Source organism: Euphorbia lathyris, chromosome 10 (assembly GCF_963576675.1).
Source record: "Euphorbia lathyris chromosome 10, ddEupLath1.1, whole genome shotgun sequence".
NCBI lineage: Eukaryota > Viridiplantae > Streptophyta > Magnoliopsida > Malpighiales > Euphorbiaceae > Euphorbia > Euphorbia lathyris.
The window spans coordinates 5832086-5858214 of NC_088919.1; the positions used below are offsets into that span (position 1 = coordinate 5832086).

The window sequence follows — 26129 nt, forward strand, 5'->3', positions numbered from 1 at the left end:
ACATTGTGGCGTGAGTCTGCAGATTTGGGGTGAGAATTTACGATGTCGATTCCATATTAAGCTGGCGGTTTGTCGAGCAGAAATTGATCAAGCTAAACGTCGGCCCGGAATGGAAGCGCAGAGGCGAGTTTTGGAGGCCAGGGGTCATCTTGATGACCTGCTATTAAAACAGGAACTACATTGGCGCCAACGCGCGAAGAAACTATGGTTAAAAGCAGGAGACTTCAACTCGAGCTACTTTCACAAGGCAGCCTCTTCTAGACGCCTGTATTTTTCCATGTGTGGAACCAAAAGTATATGATGAAGTAAATGAGGAGCTACTTGGTGTTTTTACACCTAAGGAGATTAAAGCGGCTATTTTTTCGATGCACCCTGATAAGAGCCCGGGTCCCGACGGGTTCAACCCTGGATTTTATCAGAAATATTGGGATGTTGTGGGTCCACAAGTCACAGAATTTTGCTTGTTCTGGTTAAACTCTGGTCAGCTAGCCGACAATATTCATGAGACCAACATTGTGCTTATCCCGAAGAAACCTATCCCCGAGTTTGTTTCTGATTTAAGGTCGATAGCCTTATGCAATGTTGTTTATAAAATCCTAGCTAAAGTTCTCGCTAACAGGCTCAAGCAGTTTCTCCACTTGATTATCTCACCTTCACAGAGTGCATTTATCCCAGGCAGGCTTATCTCTGACAACGTCATGCTGGCATACGAAATTAATCATTATATACACAAAAGATCAAACAGAAAGGCTGGTATTGCTGCACTGAAAGTAGACATGTCAAAAGCATATGACCGGGTTGACTGGAGATTCCTGGAATTAATGATGCTCAGGTTAGGGTTTGCACAGAGATGGGTTAGTCTGATTATGAAATGTGTGACCAAGGCTACTTACACGATTGTTAGCGGCAACCACATGAGCAACCCGATTAAACCCCAGAGGGGTCTCAGGCAAGGGGACCCGATCTCTCCATACTTGTTTATTATTTGTGCAGAAGGGCTTTCATTATCTCTGGCTAAATTGGAGGAAGTTGGTAGTTTACATGGTTGTAAAATTACCCATCATGCCCCGACTATCTCTCACTTATTTTTTGCAGATGACATCTATTTCTTATTTAGGGCAAACAGTGCAGAAGCTTCGGCGGTAAAACATTGTTTATTAGATTATGAGCGGTCCTCGGGTCAAAAAATCAACTTTGAGAAGTCATCCATTTCTTTCAGCAAGCGGTGCCCTATTGCTCAGCAGGATGTGACATGTTCAGTTCTGGGTGTCTCGGCTACAGAAACACCTGGAAGGTACCTAGGGTTACCGTCTATCATTGGGAGAAATAAAAGAGAAATATTTGGCTACATATCTGAAATGCTGGAATCCAGATTGAGAAGTTGGAAAGCCCGCTTCCTATCCCGCTTAGGGAAGGAAATTCTTATAAAATCGGTTTTGCAGGCCCTTCCAACGTATGTGATGAGTTTGTTTCTTCTTCCTGCAGGAATGTGTGATGAGTTGGAGCGTCGTATGAACGCTTTCTGGTGGAGTTCTGGATCTGATAGTTCTGTCGGCATCCGTTGGCGATCCTGGCCCAATCTATGTAGACCGAAGAAGCTTGGTGGCATGGGTTTCCATCGTCTACACCAGTTCAATTTGGCTTTGTTAGCCAAACAGTGGTGGCGGCTGCTCATAGATCCTCACTCGATTCTAGCTCGTGTTCTAAAAATAAGGTATTTCCCGCACTGTTCCTTTCTAGAGGCTGTTATACCGGACAATCCGGGCTTTCTTTGGCGCAGCGTTATGGCTGCCCAAGACTTAGTCAGATCAGGGGCCAGAAAACTAATAGGGAATGGTCAATCGGTCCGGATTTGGGATGACTCGTGGCTAATTGACAAAGTAAACCCGAGAGTGGCTAGTGCTCGTCTGGAAAATATTGAGATCGAGTTTGTTGCGGATATAATACTAGAGTAGTCGAAAACGTGGGATATCGATTTGATTTGCGGCTTATTCAACGACCACGATCAGATGCGGATCCTCCAAATTCCGATTAGTCAGCGCCGAATTCAGGACACCTGGTACTGGTTTGGGGAAAGGTGTGGAAACTATACAGTAAAAAGCGGCTATCGCCACCTGATGAACGAAGATGACGATACTACCTCGTCTACACAGGTACTAATCTGGAAATTATTATGGAAATTGCAGGTGCCACCTAAAGTGAAAAATATGGCGTGGAGATCAATCAGTGGTTGCTTACATGCCCTCGTCGAGCTACAGAGTAGACGCGTCCAAAATCCATCTATCTATCCCGTCTGCGCAGTGGCTCTGGAAGACACATTCCATGCTCTAGTAAGGTGCTTAGGGGCACGCAATGTATGGCGAATATCATCCATTGGGGATATCAGTGCTGCAACAGCAAACCTGCTGGAATTCTGGACTTGCTTGGCATCAAAACCGACCCCTCAAGTGGAAATTGTTGCTGTCCTGCTTTAGCAAATCTAGGGCACAAGGAACAACCTTGTCTGGAATCATCGCACAACTGCCGCGCCATTCGTGTATCAGAGAGCCATGAACTTCCTTTCTAATTGGAAAACAGCGCAGGTCCACGGGGAAATGCCCCTCCGTATGGCTCCTGGTTCTACTGCCGCATCGCACTGGTCACAGCCTAGCACGGGGTTTGTCAAGTTGAATGTTGATGCGACTTGGCGAGCAGCAACGACAAGTGCAGGATTTGGCTGCATCCTAAGGGATGGCACGAGAACTTTTCTTGCTGCTCGGAATGCGGTCTTACCTTTTGCAGCAGTCCCCGCAACGGCAGAGGCCATGTCAATCCAGGAGGCGCTCAGCTGGATAAAAGACTGCGGCTGGAGTCGGGTAGTAGTTGAATCAGACGCCCTCATTACCATTCAAGCCTTGACCCGCACATCGGAGGCCTTTTCGCCTTTCTATGTCATAGTCAACGACTGTAGAGCACTACTACATGACTGAGAAGAGTGTTATATATCCTTTATCAAACGATCAGCCAATGTGCCGGCCCATTATTAGCTCAACATGCTTTAGATAACAGTTACATAGGTGTGTGGTTTTCCAATCCACCTCTGTTTCTGTGTAACCTTTCTGATATCTCTTAATAAAGTATCATCATTTGCATTCAAAAAAAAAAAACTTTGAATTCACATCATATTAATATACACCCGGCCCACTTGCATTGAGTCATTAATTTAATGCCACATTATATATTTTTGGGTTACAGTTACTAATAAAATGACATACATGTGAGTATAAATGACAAGATTTATAACTGAAAAGACAGTTTGATGAATTATTTCTCAAATTTATTCACTTTATCAATGTTATGGATAAAATTGCTCTTGACTTCCAACGTTAGGGGTAAAATTACATCATTTTAGACGTTATGGTTAAAATTGCTCCTGAACCAAAACATTAGGAGTATTTTTTCACTTTAATCCAAAAATATATAATTAATTAATTAGAGACTAAAATATATTTATGGCCTAACTTTACACTTACTTTTCATTTTGACTCTTGAACTTCAAACTAGAACATTATGACCTAAAACCTCATGTTTTAGTAACATAATGACCACTCTTAACGTTGATCAATATGATAACTCTAAAAACAGGTAATCCTCCGTTATAGAATTAGTAGAAATGATATTCTCATCAACTTTAATTCTTGAATTTTTTGATTTTGAGTTTATTTATGCGTTGTTTTGTTAGGAAAAAGAAAATAGTTGTTTAGAGAGAAAAAATATCCAAAAAATGTCATTTTGAAAGAAAAAAACGGCGTATTCAATTCTTAGATTTTTTTTTCCATTTTGAGATCATCATTTCTATTTTGAGATGGTCAATGTTAATAATGGTCATTATGTTAGTAATATTTAAAATTCAAGAGCCATAATGTTCGGTTTTAAAGTTCAAAGGCTATAATGAAAGTAAACACAAAATTTAGCAATCATTTGGTTAAGATGTTACGTGACATCAAACTATTGACGAGTGCACAAATTTGAGTATATATACCATTTTATATGTTAATTTTCATAATTTTGACGCTTCAATATACAAAGAATAAAATGGTATTTTGAATCATGTTAATACGCAAATATATCCTAAGTTATGATAGCTTTTGAACTGTATTATTATACGCTCAAAACAGACAAATGATGGATGAGAAATTAAACAACAACTAGTCGAAAACCCGTACGATGCACGGGGTATGAAACTTTTATATAATTTAGATAAATAAATAAATTGACATATTTACTTTTAAATAATTTTATATCATGCTATGAAAAAAATTTATATTATGTATATTTGAAATTAATATATATTTTTTAATGATAATTCAAATTAAATTAATTTTAAAAATAATTGACTACATTTTTATAGAATTTTAACCAAAAATTGAATAAACTATAATTAAAATTAAATATTATATTTACGATACAAAAGAATTACAATATAGGTTAAACAAAAATTGAATTAAACTACGATTAAAATTAAATATTATATCTACGATACAAAAGAATTACAATCTATGTTAAAATGGAAGCAACATCAATATATTATTCTATAAACTATTACAATCAATACTTTTCTAATGTTGCATATGAAGAAACTTTATCAATTCAATATGTTACATATAAAAAAATAAAATTCGTAAGAATTAGTCACAAATTCATCTTGATGATAATTATTTTGGTTGATGGAATTTCATGATCACCAAGTATTCGAATTCAATTATTCATTCTGCTACAATAACCCAATATATCTAATTGAATCAGTTTAAGATGATGATTTCTCATATTTTCATCTCGTAATATCTCATCAAGACATTCGATCAATTTGTTCTTCATTCTTTCACTATATAGAATATCAGCCATACTCACAGATATCACTTATTTGACTTCATTAATATTTTCTAATAATTATATATTCTTGAATTTTATAAGTAAGAAAAACAAACAAAAGAATTGAAAAAAAAATGAAGGGACGAAAAAGATAATTAGGACAGAACCATCTTCCTCTCGAGTTTTTTTTTTTTTAAATAAGAGAGAACCATCTTCTTAATGAAGTATTAAGTCCATAAATTAATTTTAGTTAAATAGAATTAAATCGCAATTGTAACCACTCAATACAAAAAAAACGTTTATATGTTATCACTGGGAGCTTTATTCATTCTTTTATTATTTACAAGTGGCCTGCTGCGTTGCTCCGCCGTATGACTAAAAGTACGCGAAATTTTGTATGGTCCAGTTCAATTCACTGTAGGAAGCTGGTAACGGTTCCTTGGAAAGTATGTTGTCAAAATCTCAAAGATGGAGGGCTTGGCATCAAGGATTTGTTTCTTTTAAACAAGGCTCTAACTGGGAAGATGGCTTGGGGCTTAATTCATGATAGCTCGCTATGTTTTAACTTGCTGAGAACCCGATTCTTAAATAAAGCGGGACAGCCGCGTCATTTGGTTTTGAACTCGTCTGTTTGGGCTTCGGTTAAGGGCATTTATTTGGAAATTTTGCAACATTGTCTCTGGTGGATTGGTCAGAACTCGATCTTAAACTTTTGGAACGGGGGATGGATGTGTCCCTCACTGGCTGCTCAGGTTGGGTTAACAGCTCGACAACAACGTTCTTGTTTGGATTCGGTTGAAAATTATCTGGATGGAGATAGTTGGAATAACCTGCATGTGCTTCCTTCAGACGTTGAGGGTAGGGTTCGATGCGTTAAGCGTGGAAAGGACGCGGATGATAAATGCGTGTGGAAGCCTGCTATCAGTGGGGTTCTTACTGTTAAATTGTTGTATGCTTGGCTTAGGGATCCAATTGATCAGCAACAATGGTGTCATTTCCTTCGTCATCTGTGCGTTCCTCCTGCACATTCGTTGGTCGTATGGCGTGCCTATCTCGGCTATTTGCCTACTCACGACAAACTGAGATTACGTGGATGTTTTATTATCTCACACTGCAGCTTATGTTTGTCTAATGTGGAATCAATTGATCATCTTTTCGTCTCATGCCCGTTTGCTAAAATTATCTAGCAAGGTATTAGCTCGTTGTTTGGACGCCTGATCAACACAAGCTCGACACTTAAATCTCTCATAGGTGATGCCATTGTTCAGCGCTTTAGCTCTCAAATTTCTGAATTATGGGCAGCTATAATTGGAAATTCTATTTGGGCGTTGTGGATTACTCGGAATAGATGCATTTTTGAGGATGAAAAATCGGAAACAGTAATGGTTTTAAGACGTATTTGGAGAGCCTTGAGAGAATCTTCTCATACGGGCCGGGGTACTACATGGAATTCGTTAGTGGAAACACAAATTTTGGGAGAGCTCGGGATTCCTAAAAGGCTTGCTAAAGGGCCACGAATCATCTCGGTTGTTTGGCAGCTTCCTCCGAGGGATTGGACGAAGATTAACACTGATGCCTCTGTATCGGGTTCCCCTGGACCGGCGGGGTGTGGAGGAATTTTTCGCTCAAGTATTGGTTTGTGTCTGGGAGCATTTGCTTTTCCAATCACCAGTTCGTTTGCCTTCCTTGCTGAGCTGTCTGCGGCTATTCATGCTATTGATTTGGCTTACAACAAAGGTTGGCGGATGATTTGGATTGAAAGCGACTCTATGTATGTAGTGCAGATGCTGAATCCAAATCCACATCGGTTCCTTGGGTAATTAGACAGAATTGGTTAAATTGTTTGACACAGGTTAAAGCTATGAACTGTGTTATTTCTCACATTTTCCGCGAAGGCAATCAGGTTGCTGACTCGTTTGCAAACTTTGGACGGACGACTTCTAGTTTTACGTGGTGGGATGATATTCCGAGCTTCTGTGAATCGGCTTTTCTTCACAATAGGGGAGGGCGGTGCTCTAACCGTTTCTCTTGATCATGTTCTGTATTTTTTATTCTTCCATTCTTTTGTATTCGGATGTTTTATTTTTATTTTTTCTTTTAATAATATTGGTTCGGGGTCTTCGGGTTGAGGTCGGGGGTGCCAGCATAGCTGGGATGTCCGTCTTCGGCTCCTCCTCGATAACCAGCCTTTAATAAAAAATAAAAAAAAATATATTAATTAGAATCATTATGCTCAACATTTGAGAATTTGAAGAGATTCAAATAATAATATTTTCTTAATTAATATTTTTCAATAATTTGTCCTATGATCATATTTCATTTTCATCTGTTAAAAACTCTTGAAATACTAACAATTTTGTACGAACCATAATATAATAGTTAAAAATTATATAAGCCAATGTTGCAAAAGCAATTATCTCAATATCCATAATTAATGTACATTTTTAAGATTTTGAGCATCAAAATTTATTTTTATTTATCTTGATTTTGAATTCATATCTAGCATAATCCACATTCTTCATGAATAAACATCTTATCAAGCGTATTAGACGCTTACAATCTCCTTGTCTAGAAAATTGAAAAAAAAATAACTTCTTGATAATAATAATAATAATAATAATAATATAACATAATTTATATTGAAATAAACTTCATTGTAAGTATAACATTCCAATATCTCTTTAATATTTTATTTAATATGTCTCAAACTTCAATGAACAACTATCATGTGAAACTTTATATTTATTTATATCAAAATGCATAAAAATTAAAAATACAATCCATATCAATTAGCTAAACTCAAACTAAAAAAATGAGTGGATTTCAACATGTTCTGAATTAGAAAAATTAATCTAACTTCCATTAAAACTAAAAATTGAGTTCATAAAAAGCCGAAAATCTAAATTTTAGTTAGAGTTAACAATCAAAACGATAACACCTAGGAACATATACTAAAAAAGAATGCAAATATACAAAATCTTTATTTTAGTCATTTTGAAAAATAAATAAATAAAAAAGAAAACATGGATAAGGTAGCGAGATGTATGGAATCTGGATAACGACAGAAATGGAATTTCATATCTGAAAGATAAAACTATAACAACAATTGTTTAATAAAAATAAAACAACAACACAATTGAGAAAGCCAAAAATTGAGTTCATATAAAGCCGAAAATCTAAATTTTAGTTAAGAGTTAGCAATCGAAACGATAACACCTAGCAACATATACTAAAAAAGAATACAAATTTACAAAATCTTTATTTTAGTCATTTTGAAAAAAAAAAGACAAAAAAGAAAACATGGATAAGGTATCGAGAGGTATGGAACCTGGGTAACGACATAAATGGAATTTCTCTTTGAAAAATGAAACTATAACAACTATTGTTTAATAAAAAGAAAACAACAACACAATTGAGAACAAAAATAACTACAACATATGACAAAAAATCGAATAATTACATTGAGAAACATAAGAATTTCTTGTAATTTTTGACACTATTGTGTTTTTCGGTTTTAGTTGTTCATGCATCTTCTATTTCTGTCGGATTTCTTCTATTTCTGTCGGATTTCTTCAATTGAAGCTATCAGTTTGGAAAAAAAAGACAAATAAAAAAGAAAACATGGATAAGATAGCGAGAGGTATATAGAACCTGGGTAACAACAGAAATGAATCCGAAAGATGAAACTATAACAATTATTGTTTAATAAAAATAAAACAACAACATAATTGAGAACAAAATAACTACAACATATGAAAAAAAATCGAATATTTACCATCAGAAATATAATACTATCTATCGTGACCAATCTATCATGCTATTTATCATGCTTTATACAGAAGTTTATTTGTGACTTTTGGATTTCCTTTGTTTTGTGTTTTTTCATCTTCCCGTAACTCTTGCTTTCTTTTATTATTTTAATTAATAGGCTAGTAATTATTTAATATATTATAAATATAAATTTGTTATTTCTAATTAATTAAATATTTATTTTTAATTAATTAAATATTTTTAATCTGATTTTTTACTACGTTGGCAACTCATCAAAAAGACATCTAAAATACTTCTTCTCATTTCTCTCTGCTTCTGTAATTATATATAGTATAGAAGTATAGATAGATGTGAACCACTTGGAAATTGCATTTAATTGAAATATTAGTTGGATTCAAATTCCGAAACGTTGGAATTAATTACATTCAATTCAATTGACAAATTAATTGTATCCAAATGTGAACCACTTGGAAATTGCATTTAATTGAAATATTAGTTGGGTTGGAATTAATTACATTCAATTGACAAATTAATTGTATCCAATTGAAAAAATTGTAACCGTTAGCTTAATATCATTCAATTGAAACTTCATGTTTCGGATTCAATCTTTCTCCTTCAATTTCTGGTTCGGTAAAGGTTTCTTTTTCACTAACTCTTAGCGAACTTCAGTTCAATTTTATGTATATAGAGAAAGTGATTGGAATAATTAAGATTAAGGACTAGAAAAGGGAACAAATCCATAATTGATGAAGAAATAAGGAAACCATATATATACATATACATTGCTTATCAAAAAAAAAAAAACATATATATATACATATACATATCAAAACAAATCTATACCATATATCAGAAAACAAGGTAGTCTAATAAATTCTGATCTCGTTTTCTGAGTATAAATACCAAAGGAATTAAGAAAACATCTCAGTATCAGAAACAATGAAAATGGTTCAATCTTCAACCTTAATATTTCAGATCATCATCATTTTAGTTTCTATTTCTCTGGCAACTTCTGAACAAAACATCCTTAACTTCCTCAAGTGCCTTCCTGCTCATACAAACTCCACAAAATCTCCAATTCTAGAAACTGTTTATACACCAAGAAATTCCTCATTTGAATCCAAATTACTTGCCTATATTAAAAACAGAAGGTTTCTCACCTCTAAAACCCCTAAACCACTTGCAATCATTGCTCCCAAAGACATAAACCATGTTCAAGCAACTGTTATCTGCGCCAAATCTAATGATCTGCAGATTAGGGTTCGGAGCGGTGGCCATGATTTCGAAGGACTTTCCTTTATATCTGATGTCCCATTTGTGATCCTTGACATGTTCAATCTACGAGAAATCTATGTCGATTCGCATGGTATGAGTGCTCAGGTTCAAGCAGGAGCAACATTGGGGGAGCTTTATTATGCGGTTGCTACTAATAACACTGCCGCCGCCTTTCCAGGTGGGGTGTGTCATACTGTTGGGACGGGCGGTCACTTTTCGGGAGGAGGGTATGGAAACCTGATGAGAAAATATGGTTTGTCTGTTGATAATATTGTTGATGCTACTATTGTTGATGTTAATGGAAATGTACTTGATAGAAAATCAATGGGCGAGGATCTGTTTTGGGCAATCAGAGGCGGAGGCGGGGCGAGTTTTGGAGTTATTGTTGATTGGGTGATTAAATTGGTATATGTTCCTGAAAAGGTTACTGTTTTTAGTATTAGTAGAAGTCTCGAGCAAGGTGCGACCGATGTTGTTTATCGGTGGCAACACGTTGCTACGAAACTTGACAACGATCTTTTTATACGAGCAATGCTAAATGTTGTGAATGGTAGCAAAGTAGGCGAAAAGAAGATCGAGGTTTCATTCGTTGGCATGTTTCTAGGGCAAAGTGATAGACTATTGAAGATTGTGAAGAAAAGCTTTCCCGAATTGGGTTTAAAAAGACGAGATTGCCAGGAAATGAGCTGGATTGAATCAACGCTTTTTTGGGACGGAATTCCTCAAGGAACACCAATTGAAGTTGTGCTCGAAAGGCCGGAGAGAGCAGGTGATTTCGTGAAGTTGAAGTCGGATTATGTGAAAAATGTGATTCCTAAATCCGGTTTAGAATCTATATGGAAGTGGTTGATTGAATATGATCTCAACTATATGCAATGGAATCCTTATGGGGGAAGAATGCACGAGATTTCGGAGTTTGATACCCCGTTTCCTCATAGGGCTGGGAACATGTTTTTGATCCAGTATGCTAGTATATGGGATAACGAAGGCGACACAGAAAGAAGAACGGACTTGTTAAGAAAAATGTATGAAGCAATGACACCATATGTATCGAGAAATCCAAGGGAGGCATTTCTCAACTATAGAGATAATGACATTGGAAAAACTCCTAGCAATTTCACGGATTTCAGGAAAGCTCAAGTTTATGGGCAAAAGTATTTCAAAAACAATTTCCAGAGGTTGGCGAACATTAAAGCTCGAGTTGATCCTGATAATTTCTTCAGGAACGAACAAAGCATTCCTCCTCTTTTTTCCTCTTAGATTAGGAAAATTTGGCTCACAAAAATGTTCACGCATAATTGGCTAGTTTAATGAAATAAATAAATTATGAAACCAATTATTAAAATTGAATAAATTCAATTTACTTATTTTCTTACTGTTTCGTTTTATATTGGTTCCTATAGCTGATGTTAGTGCCACCCCAAGAAAGTTGCATTTGCATAATCTTGCATAAAAATAACGAAAATTAATCTCTATGTCATATTTTCTTATTTGGGCAGCCTAAGAGAATTTATATGTATATTATATTGGTATAGTAGTTAGGGGTAAATGAAAATTATAAAGGTCCTAATATTTAAGACCTGCTTAGTTAAAAATATAGATAATACCTTAAATTGAAAATAATAATGATATAATTAATAAGATTTTTTTTGAAACAAGGATTATATTAAAGAAGATATGAAATGATCCTTACAAACAGCGGCTGATAGTCAAATAGGAATAGTAAAGCAGGAAAACTCGTTCGCATTGGAAAGGGTATGTCGTGCAATGATATGTGCAACCCCATTCGCTGAACGAGGAGAGAACGACACCGAACAATCGGTTCTGTTAGAAAGAAGAAATTGACAATCGCTTATAATGGTTCCAAAATCTGATAGATCATCTTTATGAGTATTGACAGCGTCCACAACTCGCTTGACATCACATTCAAAGATAACATTGCTGCAATTGAGTGAAAATGTCCATATAATCGCTTGGCGCAATGCAATAGCCTCAGCTGTAGCAGCAGCTATATAACTATCATTCCAAGCACTGTAGCAAGCCATAAAAGTGCCATCTGAACTCCGCAACACCGCTCCCATACTAATTTTATCAGCATCCAGAAAAGTAGCAGCATCGCAGTTGCATTTTACTTGATATAATTAATAAGATCTTATACAATTTCACTATATTGAGTGCTTATGTGATTTATATATTCAACCATTCAAAATTCACAACTTTATTATTCATTCATTTCTTTTTCTATTTTCTTAATACAAAATTCAATTAAATATTAAGGGTTTGATGAACATTTAGCATAGAGCCCCAAAAAATTTAAGATGACACTTATAATACTGCAAATGTCCTATTTTCTACCATGTTAGGAAGCCCATGTGGAGGAGCCAAGACAGTCATCGCTTGATGTCTAGGTATGAAATTATGTCCCGTCTGGGATCTAGTCTAAGCTTGTTAAGGATCCTCATGTTTTCTTTTGATGATGTAACGAATGTAAAGCAATGGCGTTGTCCTTTGAGGCGGATATCCTGCAAAATAAAGAAATAACTTAGTTGGATCCCCGATGAGGATACGTCGATGCTCAAGTCAGTTACGGTCTAGAGAGATAAAGTGTGATTCAAGAGAGATAAAGAGCTCTAAGAATTATGAAGTATACAATAACCTTTCAAGGCTAGTTGGATCCATTTATCCACACAGAGGAATTCATATTCTAAATAGAAAGCAACTGACTATATATCATTATGAAATGACTCAGAGAATCTCTAGATATATCTATGTGCCCTTATTAGTTCTCCTAAAAAGGCAGGAAGAGATCAACCGACCTTATTGGAGTATAAGCTTCTAGAATATTGAAATCTAGATCTGGTCTACTATAAGGAAGGAGTTCATCTCAAGAAAGAGGCTGAATGAGAAGTTGAGTCCTTTTTTCCATTTATGTTAGTAGAAGCTCCCCTATACGTCGAATCTAGTCTTTAGGCTAGAATAAGCATGTGGATGTAGACAACAATCCCTAATGATAAAGCATGCGTCATGTCCTTACAGGTGTCTTATTCTATGATGGCAAAGGTTGCACGTTTTTTGTTTCCTGGGAGAGACATCATTTCGAGAAGGTTCTCCCCTCAATAATTATAGAACATGTGGCCACTAGGTATCAAGGAAACTAAATGTCACATTTTACATATAGAAGAGCTGGGGGTTTAGATGGGATTACACTCCCTTTTCCATTTGCTTTCTAAAATTCAAGTTTTACAGAGATTAAATGCCCATTTTCAAGACTTTAGAGGGTCTGATAGGTAACTCTATTTCGTTTTCCTTTTTTTCTGATATTAGGCTTCCATTAGTGCAATTGACCGATCCATAAAAGACTATATTTTCGACGCCTTGAGTGACTTTAACTTGTTGAATTTATTCCAATAGAGGAATTGGCAGAGGCGGAGGAAGTTAACTTATAAGAGAAACCTCAAGAGCTTCCACCTTGGGAAAAGATATTGCATCCATTGACTTGGATTCCGGGGATCACGTACCTAGCCTCTCTCATGATGGAATACGCTCTATGGACAATAATAAAGTTGAGAAGGGAAAGAGAAAGTTTGAAAGTGATGAAGTGGGACCAACGTTCGAGGATGCAAGTACATGTCCTTCAATGAGGAACCTCGAAGGATTCCACCGTTGGAGAAAATACTGCGTGATATTGCATAGGATCCCAGAGATTGTGTACTAAGTCTTCCTCATGGTAGGAGCTTTGGAGAGAAGAATGAAGGGTACCTCGTGACGCCTCTAGGAAGACCCGAGACTTCTAACACATGTATATTATACGTTCAAAACAGACAAATGATGGATGAGAAATTAAACAACAATGTGAACCACTTGGAATTAATTGCATTTAATTGAAATATTAGTTGGATTCAAATTCTGAAACGTTGGAATTAATTACATTCAATTGACAAATTAATTGTATCCAATTGAAAAAATTGTAACCGTTAGCTTAATAACATTCAATTGAAACTTCATGTCTCGGATTCAATCTTTCTCCTTCAATTTCGAGTTCGGTAAAGGTTTCTGTTTCACTGAGTCTTAGCGAACTTCAGTTCAGTTTTATGTATATATGGAAAGTGATTGGAATAATTAACATTAAGGACTAGATAAGGAAACCATATCAAAAAACATCTTTACCACATATCAGAAAACAAGGTAGTCTAATAAATTCTGATCTCATTTTCTGACTATAAATACCAAAGGAATTAAGAAAACATCTCAGTATCAGAAAAAATGAAAATGTTTCAATCTTCAACCTTAATATTTCAGATCATCATCATTTTAATTTCTATTTCTCTGGCAACTTCTGAACCAAATATCCTTAACTTCCTCAAGTGCCTTCCTACTCATACAAACTCCACAAAATCTCCAATTCTAGAAACTGTTTATACACCAAGAAATTCCTCCTTTGAATCCAAATTACTTGCCTATATAAGAAACAGAAGGTTTCTCACCTCTAAAACCCCTAAACCACTTGCAATCATAGCTCCCAAAGACATAACTCATGTTCAAGCTACTGTTATCTGCGCCAAATCTAATGGTCTGCAGGTCAGGATTCGAAGCGGTGGCCATGATTATGAAGGTCTTTCCTTTATATCTGATGTTCCATTTGTGATCCTTGACATGTTCAATCTACGAGAAATCTACGTGGATTCGAATAGTATGAATGCACAGGTTCAATCAGGAGCAACATTGGGCGAGCTTTATTATGCGGTTGCTAAGACTGCCGCGGCCTTTCCAGCTGGTGTGTGTCATACCCTTGGAACCGGAGGTCACTTTTCGGGCGGAGGGTATGGAAACCTGATGAGAAAATATGGTTTGTCTATTGATAATATTGTTGATGCTACTATTGTTGATGTTAATGGAAATGTACTTGATAGAAAATCAATGGGTGAGGATCTGTTTTGGGCAATCAGAGGCGGAGGCGGAGCGAGTTTTGGAGTTGATTGGGTGATTAAATTGGTATATGTTCCTGAAAAGGTTACTGTTTTTAGTATTAGTAGAAGCCTCGAACAATGCGCGACGGATGTTGTTTATCGGTGGCAACACGTTGCTACGAAACTTGACAATGATCTTTTTGTAAGAGTAATGCCGAAAGTTGTGAATGGTAGCAAAGTAGGCGAAAGGAAGGTTGAGGTTTCATTCATTGGCATGTTTCTAGGGCAAACTGAGAGACTGTTGGAGATTACGAAGAAAAGCTTTCCCGAATTGGGTTTAAAGAGACAAGATTGCAAGGAAATGAGTTGGATTGAATCAACGCTTTTTTGGGAAGGAATTCCTCAAGGAACACCAATTGAAGTTTTGCTCGAAAGGCCGGAGGTAGCTAGTGTTTTTATGAAGATGAAGTCGGATTACGTGAAAAATGTGATTCCTAAATCCGGTTTAGAATCTATATGGAAGTGGATGATTAAATATGATCTCACCTTGATGCAATGGAATCCTTATGGAGGAAGAATGAACGAGATTTCGGAGTTTGATACCCCATTTCCTCATAGGGCTGGGAACCTGTTTTTGGTCCAGTATATTAGTATATGGAATAACGAAGGCGACACGAGAAAAAGAATGGACTTGTTAAGGAAAATGTATGAAGCAATGACGCCATATGTGTCGAGAAATCCAAGGGAGACATTTCTCAACTATAGAGATAACGACATTGGAAGAAATCCTAGCAATTTCACGGATTTTAGGAAAGCTCAAATTTATGGGCAAAAGTATTTCAAAAAAAATTTCCAGAGGTTGGCGAAGATTAAAGCTCGAGTTGATCCTGATAATTTCTTCAAGAACGAACAAAGCATTCCTCCGCTCTTTTCCTCTTAGATTCGGAAAATTTTGCTTCCAAACAAATGTTCAAAATATACTTATTGCATAATTAGCTAGTTTAATGATAAATAAATTATGAAACCAATTATTAAAATTGAATAAATTCTGCTTATTTTTTTACTGTTTCGTTGTATATTGGTGTATAATCTTGCATAAAAAGAACGAAAATTACTCTATGTATCATATTTTGATCAATAATACACTTATTTGGGCAGCATAAGAGAATTTATATGTCTATTTTCGTTTTATTAACTAGTTTATTTTTATTATATATATATATATATATATATATATATATATATATATATATATGGGTGAGATCCAGTTTGACAAGGGGTTAGGGTGTGACAATGAGCTTATTGTGTGACATAACAAAACTACGTAGTTTTGATGATAATTAAAAAGGCCAAAGTGGCAAATATGTAAATAAAATGAAAGAGATGATAGAGAAAATTGTTTTATTTCTTTTCTTTAAAATACATTTTCCCGACATCTCTAACATCGTTTTTCGAAAATTTTTATACTATTAGACTCGTCTAAATTAGAAGGTCATTTTAAGATCCCTGAAGCTCAAGTAAAAAATTTTCCGGTGAATAGAATCCGGGTGGACGTTTTCCGGTGAGAAAAAAGTGTCCAGAAAATTCTCAAAAAAATCCAAAAAATGTAAAACATTATTCTAAGAAACTTTAATTCTTGTGTCGAAGCGGGATTTCTTACGGTTTAGTCCCAATAAAACATTTTCCTTAATTTTATCCATTTTACATGCTTCAACAATTTGTTGGGTCAAAACTGTAAGAAATCTCACTTTGAGCCAAGAATTAAAGTTTCTTAAAATGATGTTTTAAATGTTTTGGAATTTTTTGATAATTTTCTGGGCACGTTTTTTGTCCTACTTACATTGTTCCAAATCAGTATACCATTTGTTCCAACATAATACTTATATTGTTCCAACATAAATTTGTTTTATTTCTTTTCTTTAAAATACATTTTTCCGATATTTTTAACCTCGTTTTTTGAAAAATTTTATACTATTAGACTCGTCTAAATTAGAAGGTCATTTTAAGATCCCTGAAGTTCAAGTAAAAAAAAATTCTGGTAAACGGAATCTGGGTGGGCGTTTTCTGGCGAGAAAAAAGTGCCCAGAAAATTCTCAAAAAATTTCAGAAAATGTAAAACATTATTCTAAGAAATTTTAATTCTTGGGTCGAAGCGGGATTTCTTACTGTTTAATCCCAATAAAACTTGTTCCTTAATTTTATCTATTTTACATGCTTCAACAATTTATTGGGTCAAAACTATAAGGAATCTCGCTTTGAGTCAATAATTAAAGTTTCTTAAAATCATATTTTACATGTTTTGGAATTTTTTGATAATTTTCTGGTTACGTTTTTTGTCCTACTTACATTGTTCCAAATGAGTGTACCATTTGTTCCAACATAATACTTATATTGTTCCAACAGAAAAATGTTTTATTTCTTTTCTTTAAAATACATTTTCCCGATATTTAAACCACGTTTTTCGAAAATTTTTATACTATTAGACTCGTCTAAATTAGACGGTCATTTTAAGATCCCTGAAGGTCAAGTAAAAAAAATTCCGATTAACGGAATCTGGATGGGCGTTTTCTGGCGAGAAAAACAAAGTGACAAGCCTTATTGTGTGACAAGGACCAATTTTATAATTAACCAAAAGGAGGTGGCAAATATGCAAATAAAAAGAAAGAGAAAATTGTTTTATTTTTTTCTTTAAAATGCATTTTCCCAACTTTTCCGACCTTGTTTTTCAAAAAATTTTATACCGTTGGACTCGTCTTAATTAGGCGGTCATTTTAAGATCCCAGAAGCTCGGGTAAAAAAATTTCCGATGAATGGAATCCGGCGATCTGTTTTTCTGTGAGAAAACAATATCCAGAAAATTCTCAAAAAAATTCAGAAAATGTAAAACATTATTCTGAGAAACTTTAATTCTTGACTCAAAATGAGATTCCTTACGGTTTAGTCCCAAATTAACGGAATTCGGCGGTTAGATGGGCGTTTTCCAATAAAAAAAACCCGAAAGTGCCCAGAAAATTCTCAAACAATTTCAAAAAATGTAAAACATTATTTGGAGAAACTTTAATTCTTGTCGAAGTAGTATTTCTTACGGTTTAGTCCCAATAAAACTTTTTCCTTAATTTTATCCATTTTACATCCTTCAACAATTTATTGGGTCAAAACCGTAAGAAATCCTACTTCGGTCCAAGAATTAAAGTTTCTTAGAATAATGTTTTACATTTTCTGGAATTTTTTGAGAATTTTCTGGGTACTTTTGTTCTCGCCAGAAAACGACCACTCGGATTCCGTTCACCGGAATTTTTTTTACTTGAGCTTCAGGGATCTTAAAATGACCGTCTAATTTAGACGAGTCTAATAGTATAAAATTTTTCGAAAAACGAGGTTAGAAATGTCGGGAAAATGTATTTTAAAGAAAAGAAATAAAATATTTTTCTGTTGGAACAATATAAGTACTATGTTGCAACAAATGGTACACTTATTTGGAACAAATTGTACACTGATTTGGAACAATGTAAGTAGAACAAAAAACGTGTCCAGAAAATTATCAAAAAATTTCAAAACATGTAAAACATAATTTTAAGAAACTTTAATTCTTGGCTCAAAGTGAGATTCCTTATAGTTTTGACCCAATAAATTGTTGAAGCATGTAAAATGAATAAAATTAAGGAACAAGTTTTATTGGGATTAAACCGTAAGAAATCCCGCTACGACCCAAGAATTAAAATTTCTTAGAATAATATTTTACATTTTCTGGAATTTTTTGAGAATTTTCTGGGTAATTGTTTTCTCGCTAGAAAACGCACACCCGGATTCCGTTCACCGGAATTTTTTTTACTTGAACTTTAAGGATCTTAAAATGACCGTCTAATTTAGACGAGTCTAATAGTATAAAAATTTTCGAAAAACGAGGTTAGAAATGTCGGAAAAATTTATTTTAAAGAAAAAAAATAAAATAATTTTCTGTTTGGAACAATATAAGTATTATGTTGGAACTAGACCTTGTCATGGGCCGATGAGCCCGCCCGGCCGGCCCGAGCCCAGGCCCATTTAGCCGGACATGGACACATAAAATTAGTGTCAGGCCCGACCCGGCCCAAGCCCGATTAAGCCCGGCTAGTAAATGGGCGGGCCTGGGCTACGTAAATACCCGGCGGGCCTAGCCCGGCCCGGCCCGTTATATATATTTATAAACTTAATTATATAAATTAAATAATATATAAATTATCTGATTAAAAAAAATATAAATTATTATCTAACTTAAGAATTTTATCCTTCCTTTCCTGGTCAAAAAAAGAATTTTATCCTTCCTAAAATAAAACCCTACACGCCTCTTCCATCTCCATTCTTCACAAAAACGGATCTCTTCTCTCATCTCCCCTCATCAACACCGCCGCCCCTCCACTCAATAACCGACCGCCGTCATCCCTCCTCAACAACTGACCGCCGTCCGCCCCTCAACCGCACCTCAACCGATCGTCGGCCCTCAACCGCGACTCAACTGATCACCGCCCCTCAACCGCGCGCGAGAATTATAGGTGAGGAGGGGAATATTAATTGTTGTTTCAGTGTTTGAACTTTCTTAATCATTTATTTCTTCATATATCTTAGGTTTGTATATTGAGTTTTCTAACTCTGTGTTGTGTAGGATTTGGGAATATTGAGTTTTGTAAACTCTGTTTTGCTCTTATTCAGTGTTTGAACTTTCTTAATTTTAAAATGTTGAATGGTATTGAGTTTTGTAAACTCTGTTTTGCTCTTATTCAGTGTTTTGCTCTTATTCAGTGTTTGAACTTTCTTAATCATTTATTTCTTCATATATCTTAGGTTTGTATATTGAGTTTTCTAACTCTGTGTTGTGTAGGATTTGGGAATATTGAATTTTGTAAACTCTGTTTTGCTCTTATTCAGTGTTTGGAAATTTAATAGGCCCGAGCCCGCCTGAGCCCGAGCCCGACTATATTTGTGTGGGCTTGGGCGGGCGGGCTTGGGATTCCTTTTCTAGGCCCGAGCCCGCCCAAGCCCGAGCCCGACTATATTTGTGTGGGCTTGGGCTGGGCCTGGGCTTATTAGATTTGATCACAAGCCCGACAGGCCCGGCCTAGCCCGGCCCATGCCGAGGTCTAGTTGGAACAAATGGTACACTGATTTGGAACAATGTAAGTACGATAAAAAATGTGTCCAGAAAATTATCAAAAAATTTTAAAACATCATTTTAAGAAACTTTAATTCTTGGCTCAAAGAGAGATTCCTTACAGTTTTGACCCAACAAATTGTTGAAGCATGTAAAATGGATAAAATTAAGAAAAATGTTTTATTGGGACTAAACCGTAAGAAATCCCGCTTCGACCCAAGAATTAACGTTTCTTAGAATAATATTTTACATTTTCTGGATTTTTTTGAGAATTTTCTGGGCGCTTTTTTTCTCGCCGGAAAACGTCCACCTGGATTCCGTTCACCGGAAATTTTTTTACTTGAGCTTCAGGGATCTTAAAATGACCATCTAATTTAGACGAGTCTAATAGTATAAAATTTTTCGAAAAACGATGTTAGAGATGTCGGGAAAATGTATTTTAAAGAAAAGAAATAAAACAATTTTCTCTATCCTCTCTTTCATTTTATTTACAAATTTGCCACCTTGCCCTTTTTAATTATCATCAAAACTACGTAGTAAGCTTATTGTCACACCATAACCCCTTGTCACACTAGATCTCACCCCTATATATATATATAGGAAATGAGGTCCCGAAGATGCAAATACTTTCTTGGCGGAAATGACTCGAATGGCCTCACTGTCGAGGACGTCGACAGATCTCCCTTCAGGATTTGTCAATGTGGTGGAGGATATGCAAACTCAAGCAAGTTTAAGCGTGTTTAACATAGGTTTGCCCAAGGTCCTATTTGTTAACATGATAGGAAGCGCATGTGAAGGATCCAAGACCGCAACGATTATCACTTGATGATAGGGTATGAAATTTGTCTCGACTAGGATCCGGTCGAGGCTTGTTAGGGATCCTCATGTGTTCTTTTGATGATATGACGAAGGTGAAGCAAGGGCATTGTCCTTTGAGATGAATGCCTTGCAAAACCAAGAAATTAAATGACACTATGCCATTTTCCTTTTCACATGACACAAGATACATGACAGACATTTGTTTTCGTGTCGTGTGAATATTTTTCGTGACAGTATTTTAACTGTATGTCATCTGAAAGCGAAATAAAAAATGCGCTTGATTCTGAGATGACATTACGATTACATAATCCTGTCATCCAAAGAAAGCGCCCGTTTTCGTTAAATTGCACTTACTCAATAGATGACACTTCTAATAAATGAATGTCATTGTTTGCCGAAAACAAAAAAGCGGCAAATGAAATCTCACTTACGCGGTCAATCCCCAAATTTTAGGCGCTCTTGTTTGAATGAAATATCAGCTGATATATAAACCCTCTCTCTAATCCCAAACCCCAGTTTAGGTTACGCAAGCTTCATCCCTCTCATCCCTCCCATCCATCTCTATCTCCATGGTTGATTTGAACATGCAATCACTAGGTGAGCTCGAAACACGGTACTGGTAAGCCATATTTTCTTCGTTCCTAGATGTATCATTGTTCCTTACTCTATCTTTTCCTCATCCGATTTACTTTTGTGTATGTCGATTTCAGCAGCTGGTATAAGGATCTTGTGATTTTGAGACCTATCATTGAAAGGTTTAGATCTATCGCTTAGCTGCACTGATTTTATTGTATTTAGATTCACTGCTGTAAAGTTTGGGTCTTTATCTTTTTTAATCTAGGGCAAGACAGTGCCTGATACAGTAGATGGTATGAACTCATCTGATTCCTTTTTATTTGAACACTATTTGCAGGGATAGTAAGAATGCTTCAGTACATGGGAAGGCTGACTGAAGAGATTGTCAATCGATTCATGCCTTTAGCATATGGGAAGATTTCTTTAACTTACTGAATATATATTAATGTTATGTTGGTTTGAACTGATTGATCATGCCTTTAGAAGTGATTGTGTATGTTTGATGTACTGTTTTGGAACCTAGAACTCATTGATTTAGGAAACTAGCCTGATTTAGTATATATATTGTTATGTAGGTTTGAACTGAACGATTACATATATGTATGATGTTTTGGGTGATGATGAAATGATTGGTTAGATATAACTGTTTAGGAAGCTAGGACTCATAGAGTTTATGTATGAATGATCATTAAGCATGTGGCTGATTAGGCATACTCTAAAGCTTTGAATGTTTATTGAGATTGTCACTACTCTTACACCTATGAGCTATACTGCTAGAAGTGATTGAGTATGTGTATGTGTATGAAACATGTTTATGTTTGATGTTCTGTTGATGTTTATGTTTGAGGTTCTGTATGAGTATGTGTACGATTGTTCATTTGGGCATGTAGCTTATTAATCATGCATCAAGTATTAGAGGAATATTGTAAAAGGGTCATTAAGCATGTGGCTAATTAGGCATACTCTAAAGCTTTGAATGTTCATTAAGATTGGCACAACTCTTACAGCTATGAGTTATACTGCTAGAAGTGATTGAGTATATGTATGTGTATGAAACATGTTTATGTATGATGTTCTGTTGATGTTTATGTTTGAGATTCTGTATGAGTATGTGTACGATTGTTCATTTGGGCATGTAGCTTATTAATCATGCATCAAGTATTAGAGGAACATTGTAAAAGGGTCATTAAGCATGTGGCTGATTAGGCATACTCTAAAGCTTTGAATGTTCATTGAGATTGACACTACTCTTACACCTATGAGTTATACTACTAGAAGTGATTGAGTATGTGTATGTGTATGAAACATGTTTATGTATGATGTTCTGTTGATGTTTATGTTTGAGGTTCTGTATGAGTATATGTACGAGGAACATTGTAAAAGGGTCATTGAGCATGTATGAAGCATGTATTAAAAGGTAAAATTAAGCTAATTGCATGTACTGATATGGCTTGCAAATGATAAGATATCACCATACTCTTTTTGAAATTCAACATGACCTATGATGATAAGTAAGGAATAAGTTATCTTGAATAAGTAAGGAATAGACATGCACGAATAAGTTGTCTACTTGTTATAGCATGTTCACTTGAATATACATGTCTACTTGAATAAGTTGTCTACTTGTTATAGCATGTTAGGCATACTCTTAAAGCTAAAAATGTTATGAACTCAACTGACTCATTTTTATTTGAACATGACCTATGATGATAAGTAAGGATTCTAAATGCAATTCGTTTATGAAGCATGTATGAAGCATGTATTAAAGGGTAAATTTATGCTAATTGCATGTACTGATATGGCTTGCAAATGATAAGATATATTTTGATTAGATAGAATATACATATACATAGGAACTGAATAACAAGCTCTACATAAAGGGTTATGTATGTGCATTGGCCATACTCTTACTATGTTCCTTTCCACTCGGTTTGATATCATAACAACAACATTAAACATGGTGATAGGTTTATGATGCATTCAGCACAAACAAAGTCCCTTGTTTTGACAGCATTATAAACCTCATTACCAAGTTTAGAGTACCACGAGTACAACCCAAGTGGAAGGAGCATTGTAAAAGGGTCGGTTTAGTCTACTTGCACATACATAAAAACTGAATAGCAAAGCTCTACGTTATATTACAAAAGGGGGGATGAGTGTTGCCTTTCGGTTGTAATTGACAGTCCAAAGTTCCTTAGCTGTTTTGACTAGTGAAAGGAAATTTGGAATTGGAATGAGAACCACATTTGGATATCACATTGCCTTTCAATTCTCCTTTCACTTAGCCAAGACAGCTTAGGAGATTTGAACACCCTTCATATTCAGCACAAACAGAGTCCCTTGTGGTGACAGCATCATAACCGTCATTACCAAGTGGAAGAAGCATTATAAAAGGGTCAGTTTAGGAGCACAAAGCTCTACGTTATATATTACAAAAGGGGGGGAATTAAAGGTCCAAAGCTCCTTAACTATTTTGACTAAAGAAAGGAAATTTGGAATTGGAATGAGAACCACATTTGGAGCTCACATTGCCTTCCGATTCTCCTTTCTCTTAGCCAAGATAGTTTAGGAGATTTGGACACCCTCATATACACTTTGCATACTCCTCAGTCCATATCCGGGCGATCCCCTCATACTCTTCCCTGTTGCTGCAGTATTGCTCAGCAACTGCTTCTTGCCTAGGAAATGGCTCCTCACTGTGGGGCTGTAGAAGTAGATCATATATGTGCCACAGACACTACAAAATGCATAGAATAATTAGAACAAAAATATGATGTTGTATGTTTATCAAATGAAATAGATAAATGGTTGCATTATACCGTGGCAGTGGAAAAGCGATGGTTATTAAGGATACGGGGAAGATGAATCGACCCCTGAGGAGCCACGTTAGGATGATATATCCTATTCCGGAACCAAAACTGAGAATAAGAGGAGAGATGTATTAGTGTATGTTTCATATAGGTGATTATATCTTACTGATCTGAGTTAATATTACTCTTACAGGTCTGTTTGAGAAATCCGGATGGTAGCTGATTCTGATTTCAAATACACCCCTTTCATATGGGGTGTATTGGGGGCCTTTCATTCTGATCGACCATTTGAAGAAGTTACCATCGAGAGGACCTGTACGTTATCATCCAAGAAGAATCATTAGAAATACATAGAAGAAACCAGGAAGGGTTACAGAATAACTATGGATTGACATACGTACCATTGATGGCCAGAAGACACTCTGGGTTCTCCATGTACAACTTATTCAAGTCAGCAATTATTTCTCCTGGAGTTTCAACAAGGGGATCCATTGTTGGTAAATTTTCTGGCTGTTGAAGGTATGATTCTGAATTATGATGCATATATTTATAGTGATATGATTGTGATAAGTGAAAGGCCTTGTTAGGGGAAGGGTCACGTAATTACTACTGAGTTTAGGGTTGTGTGTAATATTAATGACCTGCTTGGCTTTTGCAGATAGCAAGACCTTTGGGATTATAGGCCTAATTATTACTCCAAGATATGGATTGACTTATGGAAGATATTGGTTATTATTTTTGTGTTTTAATTCATAAATGTATTGGTTATTCAAGATATGGATTGATGTTAGGCACAAATGTAAACATATTATGAGTATTGGTCTCCAATAAAATTAAAACCATTGATATACAGAATTTAATCTTCATATTTTATAATGTTTCTGTATTCAGGTATAAAAACCAGAAATTCAAACGAAGAAGAAGGCATAAGTGACATTTTAATTTTTAAAAATGTCATCTAAACAGCAATAAAAAGACATTAAAAAAATGTTTCTGTCATATGAAAAAAACTCATTTGACATGGTTGATTAAGACTTGTGCCATCTAAATAGGCTATAACGGCAGAAATTATTATACAAACTGTCATCTCAAATTAAATATGCCAATTTCCCACACGCTAACCTGACGGTTTTAATTGTCAGAATATCATGTGATGACATTAAATGTGACGGCAGTAATAAATAAGCTGCATCGTAACAAGATAAAGATGACAGTAAGAAAATAGGCTAATGTCATGTGTGATGACGAAACATGACAGAACCTGACCGTCGTCTGAATGTGCAATAGACGGCAGCGAGCCCTGTGACAGATTTATATCTCGCGGGACGACGGTTTTTAACCGTTGTCTGAAGAGGGTTTTGGGGTAGTGTGAATTGGTTGGATCTCTAATGCGAATTAGTATTCTAATGCTTAAGTAAGTTCTTGTCTAAAAAGAGAAATTGTAATTCAAGTGAGATAAAAAGTTTTGACAATTGCGAAGCATAAAATACTTTTTGAAGGGGAATTGAACCCATTTATATAGGGCCGGAATTCCTAATCTAAATGGGAAGAAACTGATTATGTATAACTGATTATGTATCTATTTATGAAAGAACTCGTAGAATCTTAGAATTTCTAATTAGCTACGCTATCTATGAGCCTTGATTAGTTCTTATCTTATTCTTTTTTATTATATTGCTTGAATATATAAAATATTTTTTTTTATCCTTAAATATCTTGATGTTTTACACCCCTCCTAATGAAGTTCACTCTAGAACATCAGTTCTAAGTAATTCTACATACTTAAAGATATCTTACATTTTTAGTTTGAGAGTTTTTCTAATCTAACTTCTAAAGGCTTTTATGGTTTTTTTATTTGATATGTATGACTATTATCATGTTATTTTAAGTAAATTCCGATCTTAATAATGTTTAAGGCCCTGTTATTCGAGATGCCACAATTTAGTTATAAACAAGATTCGAACCGAGGTTAAGCATACATGATAAGACTCA

General features: G+C 35.4%; 2 protein-coding genes and 1 long non-coding RNA gene across 8 annotated transcripts; all 3 read left to right on the plus strand.

Annotated features, from left to right (window-relative positions):
- The first annotated feature begins 365 nt into the window (after positions 1-365).
- LOC136208000 (berberine bridge enzyme-like 17) lies at positions 366-11157 on the plus strand. The gene is made up of 3 exons (XM_065998857.1): positions 366-854; positions 994-1047; positions 9598-11157. The coding sequence occupies exons 1-3, from the start codon at positions 366-368 to the stop codon at positions 11155-11157; spliced, it is 2103 nt and encodes a 700-aa protein (XP_065854929.1).
- Positions 11158-14160: 3003 nt separating this feature from the next.
- Positions 14161-15744, plus strand: LOC136208002 (berberine bridge enzyme-like 17). Its single transcript, XM_065998858.1, has one exon. The coding sequence runs from the start codon at positions 14161-14163 to the stop codon at positions 15742-15744; it is 1584 nt and encodes a 527-aa protein (XP_065854930.1).
- Positions 15745-19092: 3348 nt separating this feature from the next.
- On the plus strand, positions 19093-24986 carry LOC136209620 (uncharacterized). Of its 6 annotated transcripts, none has more exons than XR_010677602.1 (5): positions 19093-19336; positions 20533-21370; positions 21462-21506; positions 21665-24656; positions 24796-24986. It is a non-coding gene; the product is annotated as an uncharacterized lncRNA (long non-coding RNA). The 6 variants fall into 6 exon arrangements; XR_010677603.1 differs by having other exon boundaries at positions 21465-21506; XR_010677604.1 differs by having other exon boundaries at positions 20533-21348.
- Positions 24987-26129: the final 1143 nt, after the last annotated feature.

Coding starts and splice junctions, on each gene's coding strand:
- LOC136208000 (XM_065998857.1), top strand. CDS start 366: ATGCACCCTGATAAGAGCCCGGGTCCCGACGGGTTCAACCCTGGATTT. Junction 855..993: donor TAGGGTTTGCACAGAGATGG/GTTAGTCTGATT, acceptor TTATTTGTGCAG/AAGGGCTTTCATTATCTCTG. Junction 1,048..9,597: donor AGTTGGTAGTTTACATGGTT/GTAAAATTACCC, acceptor TTAATATTTCAG/ATCATCATCATTTTAGTTTC.
- LOC136208002 (XM_065998858.1), top strand. CDS start 14,161: ATGAAAATGTTTCAATCTTCAACCTTAATATTTCAGATCATCATCATT.